This window comes from Zalophus californianus, chromosome 2 (genome assembly GCF_009762305.2).
Source record: "Zalophus californianus isolate mZalCal1 chromosome 2, mZalCal1.pri.v2, whole genome shotgun sequence".
NCBI classification, from domain to species: Eukaryota; Metazoa; Chordata; class Mammalia; order Carnivora; family Otariidae; genus Zalophus; species Zalophus californianus.
The window spans coordinates 89,909,386-89,927,443 of record NC_045596.1 but is presented as its reverse complement, the minus strand read 5'-3'; the positions used below and the strand labels follow the sequence as shown (position 1 = coordinate 89,927,443).

The window sequence follows — 18,058 nt, the reverse complement described above, 5'->3', positions numbered from 1 at the left end:
TACTGGGGACAATTCAAAATTTTGCAAGAATTCACTTAACAGCAAATTATAAATGACCAATACAGTTATATCCCAGGACTAATTTTTACATTGAGTAATTACCATGTAATCTGAAGAAGCAATGAACTCCACAGTTGAATTCTGAACTTCTGGTCGTTTATGAGGCTCTCCATAAGATCGAGTAAGGGGATTATACATAAATTCTTCAGGAACTAGGTAATAATTAGAAATCCAGTACAAATTTAGTAATACAATTTGCAACTAAATAAGACATATGCATAACAAGAAATAAACACCTTTATCATTAATATTTATATAAGGTTTACAATGGTTTTGTGAATATCTAATGATAAAAATGCTCTTTAAAAAATATATGAAGATAAAAAAAAACTTATATTGTGAAATCAAGTGAGGAAACCAGGACAGGTAACCTTATGTCCTATTTATTATAGCATATGACATGGAAAAAAAATCAGACAGAAACACAAATTTGAAAGCAATTATACTAAGAGGACCTAAGAAATGACTAAAGGGGATGACAGACATGGCACAATTAGTCCACGTGAACTTCACTGCTTGTTTTGTGAATATTTTTTTTACTTTGCCTTTACTGTCACTCTCCTCATTACCCATCATCCCCTGGCCCGCCAAGACGAAGTGTCTCTAGCCTATATTCTCTCCATTAAAAGTGGCATGAAAGTTTTCAAAGCAATGAAGAGAGACCAGATGACAAAAATGTCAACATGTTTAAAATAATATTAAACACACTTATTTTAAGAATCTGAAACTCACCGTCATTAACTCTATAGCACAAATTGCATTTCCATCTACGCTGATCGATGAAGGATACAAAAGGGTTGATATATGTTCGACAAGATCGGCACCTCACAATGGTATTTGATGTTATCACTGGTAATTGCTAGGAAGTAAAATAAAGATGCTGTAGCAGAAAAAGCACCTCAGGGGAGAAAAATGGAACGCATACTGCTCTGCTCCACAGACAGAACAGAAACCATAACCGTGTTTTGAAACGGAAGCATTTTCATAAAATCCAGTGATGTGCTTAGCAACACAAGCAGCCATCACGTTTTTTCCCTCTTTGTCACAAACCGTAAGATAACACCAAAACAAAGGCAATAAAAGTTACTGGCTGATAAGAAAAGCCTGTTTGGCCAAGAAAATAATTTAACTCGAAGCTCATCAGCTAGACTCCAGAAACCCCAGTGAGAAAGAACCAGACACCACGTAGAAATGTCTTTATGTTTGCTGCCTGACAGCATCTGGTACCAGAGCATAAGGCTCTGCGCATTAGACAGCCGCCACAGTCCTCGCAGGAACAGAGGCCACACAAACCAAGCATGAAGTGCCTTTTAAAGACCTACATGAAAAAAAAAAAATGTGTGCGTGTGATAGTTTCAGATGACGAAAGGCAGAAGTCCTACCTAATTTTGCATGGGTTATTTTTTTAAGAGGGTGAGAAAGGTTATGGTGCTAAACTTAACAAAAAAGAGATCACTGAAATGCTGGTAATTTTAGCGACCTTTTCAAAAGTGTTGAGGAGACAAAGATTACAAATTAATCTATAAATCTGTTTCTGACTGCTTCAGAAAAAGGAAAAGGAAAGAAAAGGTTTGGGAAAGGAACTTTATATTCAATTTAAGAAATTTAGAAAATATGAAAAAACACTAAGAAATCACATATTATTCTATCTCCCTGAATTAATCCCTGATAACATTTTAGTGTATTTTCTTCTGGCTTTTTTTTTCTAACTCTACATAAATATTTATATGTTTGTATTTAATTTCTTTCACATACACAGTTTTTATTACACAAGTAATGACAATACTTATGAAAAAATCAGGAAATACAATTAACTGAAAATGAGAAAATAAAGACTTGCCCAGAATTCCACAGCACAGAGGAAGCCACTGTTGCTAATTTAGTGTATATACTTCCAGAAGGTATCATATATGGCATCTGTGTTTAGACAAAAATTCTCATCTATGTACATGGGAAATTAACTATCTTGGTTTATTTTTTTTTATTTTTATTTTTTTTTTTTAACTATCTTGGTTTAGAGATAATGGCTGAAATAGTATTACAGGTGATCAAACAGTATCTACTGAGTGAATACATTCAAGGTATTTACTGCACATTTATTTTATTTTCTATTCACTCTGCTCCTTTCTATGTATCCTAACTAGTACAAAAGTTAGCTCCACAAGGAAGCTTATTAACCTTTGTATCCTCAGCATCTAGCATAATGGGTAGTTAATTCACATTTTTTTCCAGGAGAGCAAAAGAAACTCGGTAGCAATAAGAGAGGTTGAAAACCACAGTAGTAAAAAAAAGTGAGGGAAAAATGCACCTTATAGAGTATAAATAAAATGTATCTGGAGAAACTTAATTTCTGAAGTTTAGAAATTTTAAAGACAACATATCTGCATAAAATACCAGAACTGTATGTAAAAATCCAAATCCAGCAAGCTTAGTATTAAACCAATAGACTGTGGAAACTTAAGTAATGTTTTCATTCAGTAGACCAGAAGCATTTGGATTTATTATTACAAGGATTATTTGTTTCATACAATTAGGAACCAGCATACAGCTCTTCCCATCCCCAACTGGACATCACTGTTGGTGCTACCTTTATGTTTAATAAAGATTCCCAAAGTTTATCTGTTATGGCCTTTTCAACTTCCAGAACTACTAATCTTTCAAAGTCTAGCTCAGACCTCATCACTCATAGCAAACCTCTGCTCCTGCACCCAGAGGGAATCACTTCCCATACTGTACTCAGGGCCTAAGTACCTTGAGAATTTGGTTAGGTACATATATTAGTTACCCTGCACCATGGTTACTTGTTTTTACATCTTTGTCCCCTGTTAAATATAAATTTCTTAGGGGCAAGGTCAATGACTTCGTTATCTCTGTATTTACCAGTGCTTAGTTAAGGCCTGTGACAAAGCAGAAAGTCAGAAAATGTTTGCTGAGATGAATCTGACAAAAATGATTATTTCTAACTTAAAAGATAAAAGATAAAAAAATTTCCAAGAAAATATACAATCAAAATACGCTGCACATAAACACACGTCAGTACCCGTAAGTATTTTAAAATGTGTTACTTTACCGTCAAGTCCCTGAAGGGATGTAACAACAATCCTAAAGGAAGCTTAGCTTTATTCAGTAAAGCCTGTGTCTGCGGAATATTTGTCAAAGTACACCGAAACGAACTGCAAAAAATATAGACAACATGGACTCTATTAGCTATCAAAAAATATTTGTACTATAGATAGTTGTAGATAATCAAGAGAATTTAAGGGCATAAATGAAAATTGTCTGGGAATGTTATATAACTATAACTAGGAAGATCTGTATTACACTAAGCAGGCATATATGCAATATAGGACAAAAAAACCTAAATTAAGGACTCAACAGTTTCATGGTGGAAAAGTACAACACATTTGGGAAAAAAACATCACTAGCGTGTAGAACACGAATAGGAGGGAGTGAACAGGAAACCTCTGTATCTTTAATAATGCTGTTCCTGCTTTACTGCCCATTTTCACCTGTTGAAACGCCTTTCATGAGTCTTATTATGAGACACATCAAAATTATCACTTCTGAAATCTCCCTTCCCTCCAATCACAAGTCAGAAGAAACGATGTCTTCCTCTGTGCTCTGAGATCAGTTTATGCTTCTATGGTACCATTAGTCTGCTTTGCTTTAGTAGTCTGCTTTGCTTTAGTTGGTTGTGTACCCTGTCTTTTCCACTTGAGATCAGTGATCATTTTGTCCTGTCACCCTAGCACTATTCCTTTCTTAGAGAAAGTGTTTATAACTTACTAAGTACTCACTTATAACTTACTGTTTATAACGTACTAAGTTATAAGTTAAGGTCAGTAGACACAGAATCAATAAAGGAGCAATCAAAGGGGTAAGAAGCAGAAGTATGGGAAACCAGGAAAGGAATTTTAAGAGCAGCTCATAGTACGTACAGATACCCAGATTTATTTTGACTCCAGGCTGCTGTTGTTCCTTGAACACTAAGGTGATCCCTGCTTTAAGACTTCTGCATTTGCTGTTCATGTAGCTTGGCACACTTGCTTCCCAGATCACGTGGTTTGCTCTCACACTTCATTCAGATCTCCACTCAAGTGTTAACTCTCTGGGAAAACCTGTCCTGACTCCTCAGTTGAAAACAGCCAACCTCCACCCTCACTACCCCTACTTCATAGTAATATTCTGACATTACATTATACAGATGGTCCCCAACTTATGATGGTTAACCTATGACTTTTTGACTGTTCATAGTGTGTCTTCCTTAACAGGATAAAGGTTGCAAGAGACTGGGAACTCTATTCGTTTACTGCTTCATTTCCAGCATCTAGAAACAGTACCTGGCCCTTAACCTAGAAGGCATTCAGTAAATATTTATTGAATGAATGACTTACCTTTATATGTAGGAACAATTATTATTCCTGTTTTATAATTGACAATATTGAAAAATTTTAAAGAAATTTGCAGTCTTATGGCTACTTATTAGTGGAACTATGGTAAGAACCTGAGTCTATCCAACTGTGAAGTCTATACTCGTAAATACTCTGCATTGCTGTCTTGGTAAGAGAAAGATTTTCACAGAAAACACATAACTGAGTAGAAACATATACCATCCGCTACCTATGACATATATATACACTATATTCACCTACTTAGGGAATGCTTAATCTTTCAAAATAGAGGGCCAAAATCCACATACTCATAGACCTGATAGCAACTTATATTCACAGGAATGGGCAGCTGTTTTCCTCTTAGGATCAATGACTGTACATTTTCACAGCAATGATCTTGACACTGCCTTAGGCACTGATGGGGGTTGGTGGTAGTGTGTGGCAGAAGAGGGGGAATCCTTGGAGCAACTCCATTTTCTGTTTTCTGTATTGGAAATCTCCGTAAGATTTTGACTGAAAAAAGAGAAGCTTACGTTTGTTTTTTTTTTTTAACAAGCCAGAAAACTACTACTTTAAAGGAAAATACTGGCTGTAAAGAGGAACACTAATTCTCCTAATGCAAGGAAGAAGACACTGAAAGTGTAGTGAAGTGAAGTACTGAGAGCAAACAACAAAGGAGAACTCTTGGTTTTGAAGGTACTGTGAGGTGCATGACAGAGCTAGTTCACCCACCCAGAGGAAACACCAGGGTTTGGTGGCCACCGGATGCAAACTATCAGCTACACTTCTCCATGAGGTGAGGAAATATTCAATAAAGGAAATCCAAATTTAAATCCAGGCTGAATAAATAAGCCTGGGGGTACTGGTCTTCGCATTCTATGCTGCATGGGAAAAGAAAACCCAGAGACAAACCATTTAAACCTGTTCTTGGGATTATGTAAGTGAAGTCAGTGTCCTTTTCAAGCAAAGACTGAAGAGTATACATTTTTAAAGATTCCACCTTATTTAAAAGACATCAGAAGTTATTACTGCTGAAAAGTAAGGAAAAAGAAATTTAAGAAAAATACAGTTAGATCTGGGTTCCTGAAATCCTTCACTCAAATAAAAAAAACATTTCCCTTGCATTCGATGATAGGGACTGACGGAGACAGAGATGGAGGCAGGAACAGGATCTAAAATGAATTTTACAGCTAGAATTTCTGTACAAAGTAAAATGGAAAAGTCCCCATTAACAAAACTTCCAATCAAGGAATTAATATCATATCACTTGTACTAGTTTTAAAAGTCAAACATTTCAGGGGCGCCTGGGTGGCTCAGTTGTTAAGCGGCTGCCTTCGGCTCAGGTCATGACCCCAGGGTCCTGGGATCAAGCCCCGCATCGGACTCCCTGCTCAGTCGGAAGCCTGCTTCTCCCTCTCTCTGCCTGCTTCTCTGCCTACTTGTGCTCTCTATCTCTCTGTCAAATAAATAAATAAAATCTTAAAAAAAAAAAAGTCAAACATTTCTAACAAAGTCTATTACCTACTAAAGATCATAAAATAAATACTTACTCTGGGCTACAGTTTAATTTTTTGAGGTCTAAGTTCAAGTTAGGTACAGGAGCCCAAACAGGAGTCATGGGTAAAATATTCCTCTCCTGGGTGAGGTTTACAGGTCTCAGACTTTCCGGTTGTGGAGAACTCTGAAGACTCAGTCCTCCCAGACTGGAGGACAGCTGGTTCATACCAGGATACTGCTGAAAAAGCAATTCAAAACAAAACAAACAAAAGGACAAGAAGCATGAATACAATGTACTATGCTATATATAGGATTTTAACATACAGAATAAATAAGATACAAAAATTTAAACCTGGCTTGGAAACAGAATGATTTTACTTTATTTTTTTTTTAATTTTTTTTACATTTTATCATGTTATGTTAGTCAACATACATCATTAGTTTCTGATGTAGTGTTCCATCATTCTTTACGTATAACACCCAGTCTCCATTCAGTACATGCCCTCCTTAATACCCATCACCAGGCTAACTCATTCCCCCCACCCCCTCCCCTCTAGAACCCTCAGTTTGTTTCTCAGAGTCCATAGTCTCTCCGATTTCCCCCCCTTCATTTTTCCCTTCCTGCTTTTTTTTTTTTTAACATATAATGTATTATTTGTTTCAGAGGTAGAGGTTGTGATTCATCAGTCTTATACAATTCACAGTGCTCACCATAGCACATACCCTCCCCAATGTCTATCACCCAGCCACCCCATCCCTCCCACCCCACCACTCAGCAATGCTCAGTTTGTCTCCTGAGATTAAGAATTCCTATCAGTGAGAGCATATGATACTTGTCTTTCTCTGACTGACTTATTTCACTTAGCATAATACCCTCTAGGATTCCATCCACGTCATTGCACATGGCAAGATTTCGGTCTTTTTGATGGCTGCATAATATGCCATTGTGTATATATACCACTTCTTTATCCATTCATCTGTTGATGGACATCCTGGCTCTTTCCATAGTTTGGCTATTGTGGACGTTGCTGCTATAAACATTGGGGTGCACGTACCCCTCTGGATCACTATTTTTGTATCTTTGGGGTAAATACCCAGTAGTGCAATTGCTGGGTCGTAGGGTAGCTCTATTCTCAACTTTCTAAGGAACCTCCATACTGTTTTCCGGAGTGGCTGCACCACCTTGCATTCCCACCAACAGTACAGGAGGGTTCCCCTTTCTCCACATCCCCGCCAACATCTGTTGTTTCCTTTGTCAATTTTAGCCATTCTGACTGCTGTGAGGTGGTATCTCACTGAGGTTTTGATCTGGATTTCCCTGATTGGATACTAGCCCTTTATCTGATATGTCATTTGCAAATATCTTCTCCCATTCTGTCGGTTGTCTTTTGGTTTTGTGGACTGTTTCCTTTGCTGTGCAAAGCTTTTTATCTTGATGAAGTCCCAATAGTTCATTTTTGCCCTTGCTTCCCTTGCCTTTAGCGATGTTCTAGGAAAAAGCTGCGGCTGAGGTCGAAGAGGTTGTTGCCTGTGTTCTCCTCTAGGATTTTGATGGATTCCTGTCTCACGTTTAGGTCTTTCATTCTTTTTGAGTCTCTTTTTGTGTGTGGTGTAAGGAAATGGTCCAGTTTCATTCTTCTGCATGTGGCTGACCAATTTTCCCAACACCCTTTGTTGAAGAGACTGTCTTCTTTCCATTGGACATTCTTTCCTGCTTTGTCGAAGATTAGTTGACCCTAGAGTTGAGGGTCCATTTCTGGGCTCTCTATTCTGTTCCACTGATCTATGTCTGTTTTTGTGCCAGTACCATACTGTCTTGATGATGACAGCTTTGTAACAGAGCTTGAAGTCTGGAATTGTGATGCCACCAGCTTTGCTTTTCTTTCTCAACATTCCTCTGGCTATTCGGGGTCTCTTCTGGTTCCATACAAATTTTAGGATTATTTGTTCCATTTCTTTGAAAAAAGTTGATGGTATTTTGATAGGGATTGCATTAAATGTGTATATTGCTCTAGGTAGCATTGACATTTTCACAATATTTGTTCTTCCAATCCATGACCATGGAACGTTTTTCCATTTCTTTGTGTCTTCCTCAATTTTGGAAATAGAATGATTTTTTTTTAAATAACTTTTTATTGTTATGTTAATCACCATACATTACATCATTAGTTTTTGATGTAGTGTTCCATGATTCATTGTTTGTGCATAACACCCAGTGCTCCATGCAGAATGTGCCCTCTTTAATACCCATCACCAGGCTAACCCACCCCCCCCACCCCTCTCCCCTCTAGAACCCTCAGTTTGTTTTTCAGAGTCCATCGTCTCTCATGGTTCGTCTCCCCGTCTGACTTACTCCCCTTCATTCTTCCCTCCTGCTATCTTCTTCTTTTGGAAATAGAATGATTTTAATAAGATAGTTCAATTTAAAGCATTCTTGGAAAAAACTCAAAGCAAAATAATGAATTTAAATCTTAGCACAGTTAAACCTCACAACAAATTTCAGCAGCAATGTTTTTCAGCATCAAGAATTTAGATTCTGTGAATACAGTTCATACTGGAAAAGCAGGATAAATGCTTTTGTTTCCAAGTTTTTTCAATGATCAATTTTCAGAATAATGAGTTGATGCCATAAAAATGTACAATGATGTTCAATGAGTTTTGCTTTGCTTATTTTTTCTGTGTTACATGTTATAATTTAGTATTATTATGAATTCACAGCTTTCTATGAACTCAAAGTGACTTAATGAATAACTGGCCAGTGAAAAAAACAGATTATTTAATAAATGATAATGAACTTAGAGCTAACTTTTTTGGGGAAAATGAGTTTATTTACATTATGAGCCAAAATAAAACCTTAAATAGATTAACAACGCAAAACTGAAATCACCTAAGAACTAAAAAAATTTATAGCTGGAAGGTTGAAAGGATCTTTTAAAGGATACAAACAAAAGTAAAAACAAAAGAAATCATTATATGGGGGCGCCTAGGTGGCTCAGTTGGTTAAGCATTTGCCTTCAGCTAGGTCCTGAGACCTAGCCTTTTGTCAGGCTCTCTGCTCAGTGGGGAGCTTGCTTCTCCCTTTCCCTCTGCCTGCCACTCCCTCTGCTTGTGCTCGCTCTCTCTGTCAAATAAATATATAAAATCTTTAAAAATAAAATAAAAATAATAATACAACTACATAAAATTTAGATATTCCTTCAATGTCAAAAAAATACCATTAAAATTAAAAACAAATGTCAAGGTGGAGGAAAAAAATTGCAATATATATTAGACAAAAGGTTAATATACTTATTATAGATGGCTTTTATAAACCAGAGGACCTGAATAATGATGAAAGAATATGAACTGGGACTTCAGTAAAGAAACATAAATGACTAATAATTATAAAAAGATGTTTGCTTATAAAAAATAATTCTTGGTGGACTTGGTAATACAGATGAATGGGCATTCATATACACTTTTACGGCCTGCTAGATAGCTCCATGTAAATCTATTAGGCATTTTAACTTAACATGGCCAACTCAATTGCCACTCTTAGACCTATCTGTCTCCCTTCACCTTCAAAGTAAATGAACTACCCTCTACCCAATCGCTCTGCCAAAAACCTAACATTTATCTTTTCACCTTCCTTTCTCTCAACTACCATAACAAATCCATCAATAAGTCAAAAGATAGATATTATCCATCCACTTTTCATTACCTTCACCAATACCACCTTAGAACAAAGCACAATCATACATTTCTGGAATAATGGCAAAGGTTCCATTTGTCTCCCTGTTTCCATTTTTGTCTTTTCAAATACTTCCATTCCTAACCTGTTCTTCACACAGCAGCCAAAATGATTCTCTAAATAATGTAAATCAGATATATCACTCCATTACATAAAATCTCCCATGTTTCCCCTTTGCACTTGGGATAAAATCTAAGCTTTGGACTATGGTCCCTCACTACCTCTGATCTTATTCCTATTACTCTTTTATTTTTTTAATTCTCCCTCCCCAAATTTGTCAGAGTTCTCGGTCAGACTTGAAAACACTTCAAAACAAGTCCTTGGCAACCTCCAAATTATTCTTGGTGACCCTGATAGCCCTCTTGGCCATAATTGTGGGACCAGAAGGGCATAAAAAAAGTCACCTTTAAATAGCTTCTTTTAAAATTAGCTTGCTAATATTAATCTTAGATTAAAATCTATCATCTTTTTTTAGTAGATAGGTAAGAATTTAAATGTACAGCCTAGCTATTATGTTTAAATCATTATTGTTCAATGACCCTGAAACTAATGTCCAAAAAACTATTTTAAATTCAGATTAAACAAAAACAAATTGCTGCTTTGTAATCTTCCTTAGATACATATATCAAATATGACTTTGGTTTTCTTCTGCACAAGTCCCTACCAGTTAAAGAGAGGAAAAAAAGTGCTTAATTCTGAACTGTAAAGACTTGTATTCTCAGAACTAAGCCTGGTCTTGGACAGATGATTTCACTTATCTGAGTCTCAATTTCTTCAATTAAATAATCAAAGGAAGGTAACTGCTATAAAGAAGTCAAAATTCCAAGTGTTGACAAGGATGTGCAGTAACTGGAACTCTCACACACTGCTAATGGAGGTATAAAATGGAACATCTGCTTTGGAAAACTGTCTGGCATTAACTGCTGAAAGTATGGATACTCCAGGACCCAGCAATTCCACTCCTTGATACATACATTCATTTAAAAGACATGAACAGAAATATTCACAATAGCACTATTCATAATAGCCCCACACTGGAAACTTACCCTAACACCCATCAACAATAGAACAAATAAATAAACTAGTATATTCACATAACGGAGTACATACAACCATGAAAATGAACGAACTACAAGCACACAGTAAGCATAACGTTGAGCCAAAGAGCCTAGGCAAGAATATACACAGCTATTATTAAAAACAGGCAAAATTAGTGTGTGGTATTAGAAGTCAAGACAGTTGCTAACTCTCGTTTGGGGATGACTGGAAAAGGCATGAGAAAGGGTTCTGGCTGTTGGTTACATGTGTTCAATTTGTAGAAAGGTATCGAACAGTATGATGTTAATTTATATAATTGTACATAAATATAATACAGATTATATTTCAATAAAAAGTTATAAAAAAGGAAAGGTGGAAGTGAATGATCTCTAACAGTATAAAGTCTAAAGCTTTTGCTTTATGATGTTTACTTCTCCCATGATTAAGAATCAGTTACTTTTCAGTCTGCCTCTGTCTCCTTCATTCAAATTCCTGTGATCTTTGCACCGGAGCTGGGGTATAAAAAGGACGGAGATTACAGAAGAACAGAATGAAATTATTTTTAAAATCTAGCATAATAAATATTAATTTTTATTTTTATTCCAAGGACAACCTCTTAACTTTTCTAAAATAACCTTCCAAATAAAATGGAACAAGAACAATACTTTTGGGGTGCCTGGGTGGCTCAGCTGGTTAGGCATCTGCCTTTGGTTTGGGTCATGATCTCAGGGTCCTGGGATCGAGGCCCACATAGGGCTGTCTGCCCAGTGGGGAGTCTGCTTCTCACTTTCCCTCTGTACTCTCCCTCTCTCTCAAATAAATAAATAAAATCTTAACAACAACAAAAACAAAACAAAACAAAAAAAACACCCCACAATACTTTCCATTCTACTATTTCAAGGGTCAGCAAACTTTCTCTGTAGAGGGTCAGGTAGTAAATATTTTAAAGCTTTAAGAGCCACACATCTCTTCTGCAGCTACTCAATTCTACCACCGTGGTGCAAAAGTTGTCACAGATAATATATAAAAGAATGCACGAGGCTCTATTCCAATAAAAGTTTATTTGCAGAAATGGGCAGCAGGCCAGATCTGGTCCAAGAACCTTTTCCTCTGTCCTTGTGGAATACCGTTACAATTTTTTCCTTGCCCAAAACTTCCTCCAAGAACCAGATCCTTTCTTTGAACTTGGTTTTCTTCTCATTAAAATGTAGGAATACGTTATATATTACAACCCCCAAAAACCATTTCCCTAAAGCACAAGAGTCAGAAAATAATGACTTACAAAATTGTTTCATCTGGATCCAATAAAGTCATAAAGAAACTAACAAAATGGAAGGCAGAAAAATCTGTTCTAACCAATCATATTTCTCCAGTGCCTCTCCCAGTTTCCTTCTTCCTTCTGTGCCTTAATTCTAAGATTAAATTCCAGACCCATGATTTTCCTATGTCCCTCTAATCTTCATTAGTGTCCTGTAAGATGAAATTTCTATAAGGTAAGTCTACTAAAGAATGCTTTTTCATTTTAAGTAAAATGCTTTACCATTTCAATTGTTTCCTTATATTTTACATTCTTAATAAAAATAAATGTAAGATACTTACTATTCTGTATTATTAGGCATTTAAAAGGTGACTTCAAAAAAGGTGATATCAGAATGGGTCACAGCAGTAGTTACTAATAAACATAACTACTGATTAGCATTTATGTTTGTGGAGACTGTTACCAATTTCAGTTATACATCATATCCTGAAGACTTCTTCGATCTAAGAGTTGAAACCAAAATCCTAAACCACATTTATAACATGTTATTTTTTTTTTTTTGAGGAAAAAGTCAGCTTAGTAATACAGACTTTTAAAAAAACTTAACATTTAATTTCCTGATTATAAAATTAATACCTGCAAGACTCTAAAAATAAAAGTACAACAAAGGACAGAAAAATCACAGCTAATATCTTGATCCAGATTTAACCTCTTTAAAGATTTGTTATTTATATTTCTTTTTATCTCTATCTATGTACACACACACACACACACACACACACAACTGGAACCAAAATGTATGTATGTTTGATCTAGGCTTATCTGTATTTGCACCTATAATCCATTTGAATCACCAGGGATTTGTGAGAACTGATAATAGTTACAAATTTTGGAAATGCAATGTCTTTACACATACTTGAGCATACGGCTGGAACCCAGAATACCCTGGGCTACTGGGCGGTACTGCAGAGTTAAGTGGTGCTGTAGCATTCTGATAACCAGGCTGAAGAGCTGGATAACCATACCCAAATGGCTTAGCCATTTTTGAAGGCTGAGGAGCAGAAGGAGCTGGAGCCGGAGCAGGGTCAGGTTCAGGAGCGGGATCAGGAGCGGGACTGCTTGCTGATGAGGAAAGCATATCTAACAAAGGGAAAAACATGGTGTTACTGCTGAAAATCAAGACTCTATAAAGACTTGGCTCCTGGGCAAGCCATAATTGGCATTTTCCTTTTTTAAACTTTTTATTATGAGAAATTGCAAACATCCACAGAAGTAGTGAGAATAGAATCATGAGCCCTTTGCCCCCTTCAGTCAGCTAGAAGTCTGTATTATTTGCAGAGGCAAAATTGTAAGAATATAAAAGACAGTGTATAGTGTCCAGCTTCTAAAACAATGTCTGGTATGTAATAGATGCCAAATAAAATTTAATGAATAAATGTTTTTCCTTTATTTATATTTAAATTTAAAACAAAAAACTAGGGGCACCTGGGTGGCTCAGTCGGTTAAGCGTCTGCCTTCAGCTCAGGTCATGATCCCAGGGTCCTGGGATGGAGCCTCACAGTGGACTCCCTGCTCAGTGGGGAGTCTGCTTCTCCCTCTCCCTTTGCCTGCCACTCCCCCTGCTTGTGCAGTCTCTCTCAAATAAATAAATAAAATCTTAAAAAAACAAAACAAAACTAAAATTTGATTAAAACTGAGAAAAAAGTGTAGAAAAGTTAATCATCAAGCACAAATATCAGAAGAAACCCTAAAAATTACTCTACTACACATACCATTATTAACATGTTACAATGTTAGTCTTATTTTTAAAAATGTCAGGTCTATATAATATATATGAATTTCAATCTACTTTTCATATAAAAATTATATTCTTCACCAGCAACCAGATACTGCAAAAAATATGCTCTTAAAAGCATGTGACTTAATAAAATGTATTTTTTAAAGATTCTTCAACAATCATATCTTTCTACAGACAATATCTATTGGCTCTCATTTTGAAGATATGTTCCCAGACATTCTTCTATCATCTTGTGCTTATTAGGCAAGGGCTGGCTTACTGGCTTTCTGGTAACCTCCCAGATTTCTTAATAGGACAAGAGGTTCAATGTACTGTCATGCCCTGCTTATTCTTCCTCACAGTGATGGGAATGTAAGTAGAAAGGTCTCTTAACATGGTAATAGCCATCAGCACAAGATATAAATAGCTGGAGTCAAACGTGGAGGTCTAACACTTCTCCCCTTCCTTAGGAAAGGGATGATATACCATACATACATTTCTATAGTCCTGAATTCTGTCCTAGCACCTGACACAGTATTTTCAATTCATTTAATCTTACTGCTATAGATGTTCGCATCTTTAATTTTGGTGTAGTTATAAATAGCTAGAAAACTTGCCCAAGGTCACTCAATGTCAGCACAGTTCATAGTAAGATTACGATTTGTTGATGAAATGAATATGGACAGACAAAGCAAGGTTGAACTCCAAAGCCACGATCTTTTAACTACCACATTCAGCATTTCACTTCAGGTTAATTTTCTTTTTGTTTCTGTTAGGTTAATTTGAAGCTCACGAAATACTATACAGTTATAGTAAATTCATCTTTTTAAAAAAATTTAGTTAAAAAAATTTTTTTTAAATTCCAGTATAGTTAACATACAGTGTTATATTAGTTTCAGGTTCATAATATACTGATTCCACATGTAGTATTCACCTTTTAGTCCACGAATTCTAGAATATTTTGATAACGGTGACTGCTTTTGGAATGATCCACAATTTCTTACACAAACACACATCCCTAGGAAAAAAATCCTTAACCACAAAAGAGTAGCTTGTTGAAGTATTCTTGAAATATTAAAAGGGAACTCTACTAAGCTGAGAAGATGAAAGTTTTCTACCGATTCGTAGGATAGTGATAGCAAGATGGTATGTTAAGTCCAGCATATGCCAACTTCAATTAAGCTCCATCCTGGATTATTACCAAAGTGGTAAGAAATAAAGAGAAGGGCAAAATTACTTGTTCTGTTAGTCCTAAAGTTTCGAATCACTAGAAAAAGTGAGAAGAGAGCAGTCAGATGTGGTTGTCAGGTTATCTGTGATAAGAGACAGACTAAAAAGGAAGATCACAGTTTAAGATATTATAATGAAATGACCACTAATTCTAAAACTTAAGTTTGTATTTTTTTCTAATACTATCCACCACTCCTATTCCTATATAATGGCCAAAGTTATTTCCAGATAAGGTTAAAAGTAATGCCTCCAAGATCTACCCCCAAGTTGGTTAGTCTGTTTACCTGGTGAGGCAGCCAGGAGCCATGGGGGGAGTAAAGAGTCAAAGACTATTTATATTCAGAGGTTAGCTGGAAGGAATTCAAGGACCTAAGCATGAGAACAGAAATATAAAATTTACTTAAGGAGTTACCAGTATAAGAAAGGAGGGAAAGAGGAGAATTATTTAGTATTAAAAGTCTTTTAGAAAGAGGAAAAAGATAAAGAGCATGATAACAAAAATAAAATAATAGATTTCCTTAGGCCTCTCAGAAATAACATTTGTAGTTGTTATATGACAATTAAACTACTAATTTAAGGCTGAGAAATACCAGAAAATGTCCCTTTTTTCTGTTAAAAATACAGCCTGCTAATTATATATATGTTGATGTTTGGAAAAAAACTGATGGTCAGTAATTTTTCAAGTAAGCATCAAAGAAGCACAAAACGAATTACCTGGGTAGCTGCCTCCTTCCAAGGCATCGTAACTGTTGGGCACTGGAGAAGCACTGCTTGTGGTAGAAGAGCTATCAACACCTAAAAGGAAAAATGGAAATATGCACTAAGTTTAAAAATGACAGTGTATCATAGAGCAGCCTCTGGCAATTTGGAAAAAGATGTTTTGCTGAACTAGGAAAATTCTTGACTCTAAACTCAAAGTGACTGATGTTTAACGACCTTTAAAAACCATATATAAATTTCTGTTAATAAGAGTGGGGAGAATATGGAGCTGGCAAGTGGAACACAATTTAATCAAATGCATGTGAAGGTGTGTCTTAGAGAAGAACAGGTATCAAACTTTTAAAATTAGTAGAACACACAAATATAAATGTTAGATTGACGGAAATGTTACCAGAATAACACCTCCAAGATCGCATCTACCAAATCTCAAGCTATTAAATACATTTTATCAGTACTAGCATATTTTAAGATAATGAAATTTTAGTGACTTTTATAAGGCAGCACAGCTGTATGAAACCTTCTTAAAAGAGGAGTCTCCGGCTTGGGCTGCTACCTAGCCTGCTACTCCGCATTTCTATGCCTCAGTCAGAATGGCTAGCTAGTATCAAAAAGACAAGAAATAACAAGCTTTGGTCAGGATGTAAAGGAAAGGGAACCCTCATACACTGTTGGTGGGAATGTAAACTGCTGCAGCCACAATGGAAAACAGTATGGAGGTTCCTCAAAACAAACAAACAAACAAACAAACAAAACCAAAAAACCATACAATCCAGTAATTCCACTACTGGGTATCTACCCCCCAAAACCAAAACACTAATTTGAAAAGATATATGTACCCCTCTGTTCACTGCAGCATAATTTATAATAGCCAAGGTATAGAAGCAACCCAAATGTCCACCGATAGATGAATGGGTAAAGATCACACACACACACACACACACACACACACACACACACACAGAGAGAGAGAGAGAGAGAGAGAGAGAGAGAAATATTACTCAGCCATAAAAAAGAATGACATCTTGCCATGTGCTACAACAGATGGATCTAGAGGGTATTATGCTAGGCAAAATAAGTCAGAGAAAGATAAATACCATATGATTTCACTTATATGTAGAATCTAAAAAACAAAACAAATGAACAAATAAACAACAAAACAGACTCAACTATAGAGAACAAACTGGTGGTTGCCAGAGGGGAGGCGGGTAAGGGGATGGGTAAAACAGGTGATGGGGAATAAGAGGTACAAACTCCCAGTTATCAAATAAATCAGTCATGGAGATGAAAGTACGGCACAGGGAATAGAGTTGAAAATGTTCTAATGACACCAAATGGTAACCCATGGTGACTACACTTAGTGTGCTGAGCCCTGAGTAATGTATAGAATTATCAAATCACTACGCTGCATACCTGAATCTAACACTGTATATTAACTGTACTTCAATTATTAAAATAAAATCTTTGTTTAGTTAAGTCTCTCCCCAAAATATACCAAAACTTAAATATTCATCAATAGATGAATGGATAAACAAAATATGGCATATCTATATAATGGGATATTATTCAGCTATCCACAGGAATGGAGTACTGATACATGCTACAATGTGAATGATCCTTGAAAACATGCTAAACAAAAGAAGCCAGACACAAAAGGTCACAATTATGATTCTATTTATATGAAATACCCGGAATGGGGTAAGTCTACAGAGATAGAAAGTAGATTGGTGGTTGCTGGGGGCTGAGAGGAGGAGAAAATGGGAAGTTAATGAAAATGCGAGTTTCCTTTTGGATGATGAAAATGTTCAGTTCTACCTGGTTCAGTACTTTCTCAAAGTTAGAACTAGATAGAAGTGATGACTGTACAACAACCAAAATGATAGAACCAGACAGACGTGGTGGTTGTACTATTAGATGACACTGAATTATACACTTTAAAATGGTTAATTTCATGTTATGAGAATCTCACCTCAAAACCATATGTTAAGACAACATGAATGGGGAAAGAATATTCTTTTCAACAAGACAGCCATGTGAAGTAGAATAAAGTTAGACCCCTTCCTTACACCCTACAATAAAATTAACTGAAAATGGGTCACAGACCTAAACGTAAGCACCAAAAATCTGAGAATATAGGAGTAAATCTTTGTGACCGTGGACTGGCAAAGGATTCTTAAATATGACATCAAAGGCACAAGCAACAAGAAGAGTAAATTGGATCTTAGGAAAATTGAAAACTTTTATGCTCCAAACAATACCATCAAGAAGAAGAGACATGGGAAAATATATTTGCAAATTATACATCCAATAAGGGTCCAGTATGCAGAATAAAAAGAATTCTTACAACTCAACCATAAAAA

At 36.0% G+C, this 18,058-nt stretch overlaps 1 protein-coding gene across 5 annotated transcripts in view; it reads right to left on the bottom strand.

Moving 5' to 3' along the window:
- SEC24B (SEC24 homolog B, COPII coat complex component) overlaps positions 1-18,058 on the bottom strand; it is an 86,973-nt gene that overhangs the window by 22,228 nt on the left and 46,687 nt on the right. For 3 of the 5 annotated variants that reach the window (XR_003520677.2, XM_027598265.2, XM_027598267.2), the window contains 6 exons: positions 15,696-15,776; positions 12,891-13,114; positions 6,002-6,186; positions 3,131-3,233; positions 793-919; positions 103-212 (listed from right to left, as the gene is read on the bottom strand). Coding sequence is in view for 4 of the 5 variants with exons in the window: in XM_027598265.2 (XP_027454066.1) it covers positions 103-212; positions 793-919; positions 3,131-3,233; positions 6,002-6,186; positions 12,891-13,114; positions 15,696-15,776 (830 nt within the window). In the remaining variant the exon portion in view is untranslated. The remainder of the gene's footprint in view (positions 1-102; positions 213-792; positions 920-3,130; positions 3,234-6,001; positions 6,187-12,890; positions 13,115-15,695; positions 15,777-18,058) is intronic. The other 2 variants (XM_027598266.2, XM_027598268.2) reach the window with 1 other exon arrangement.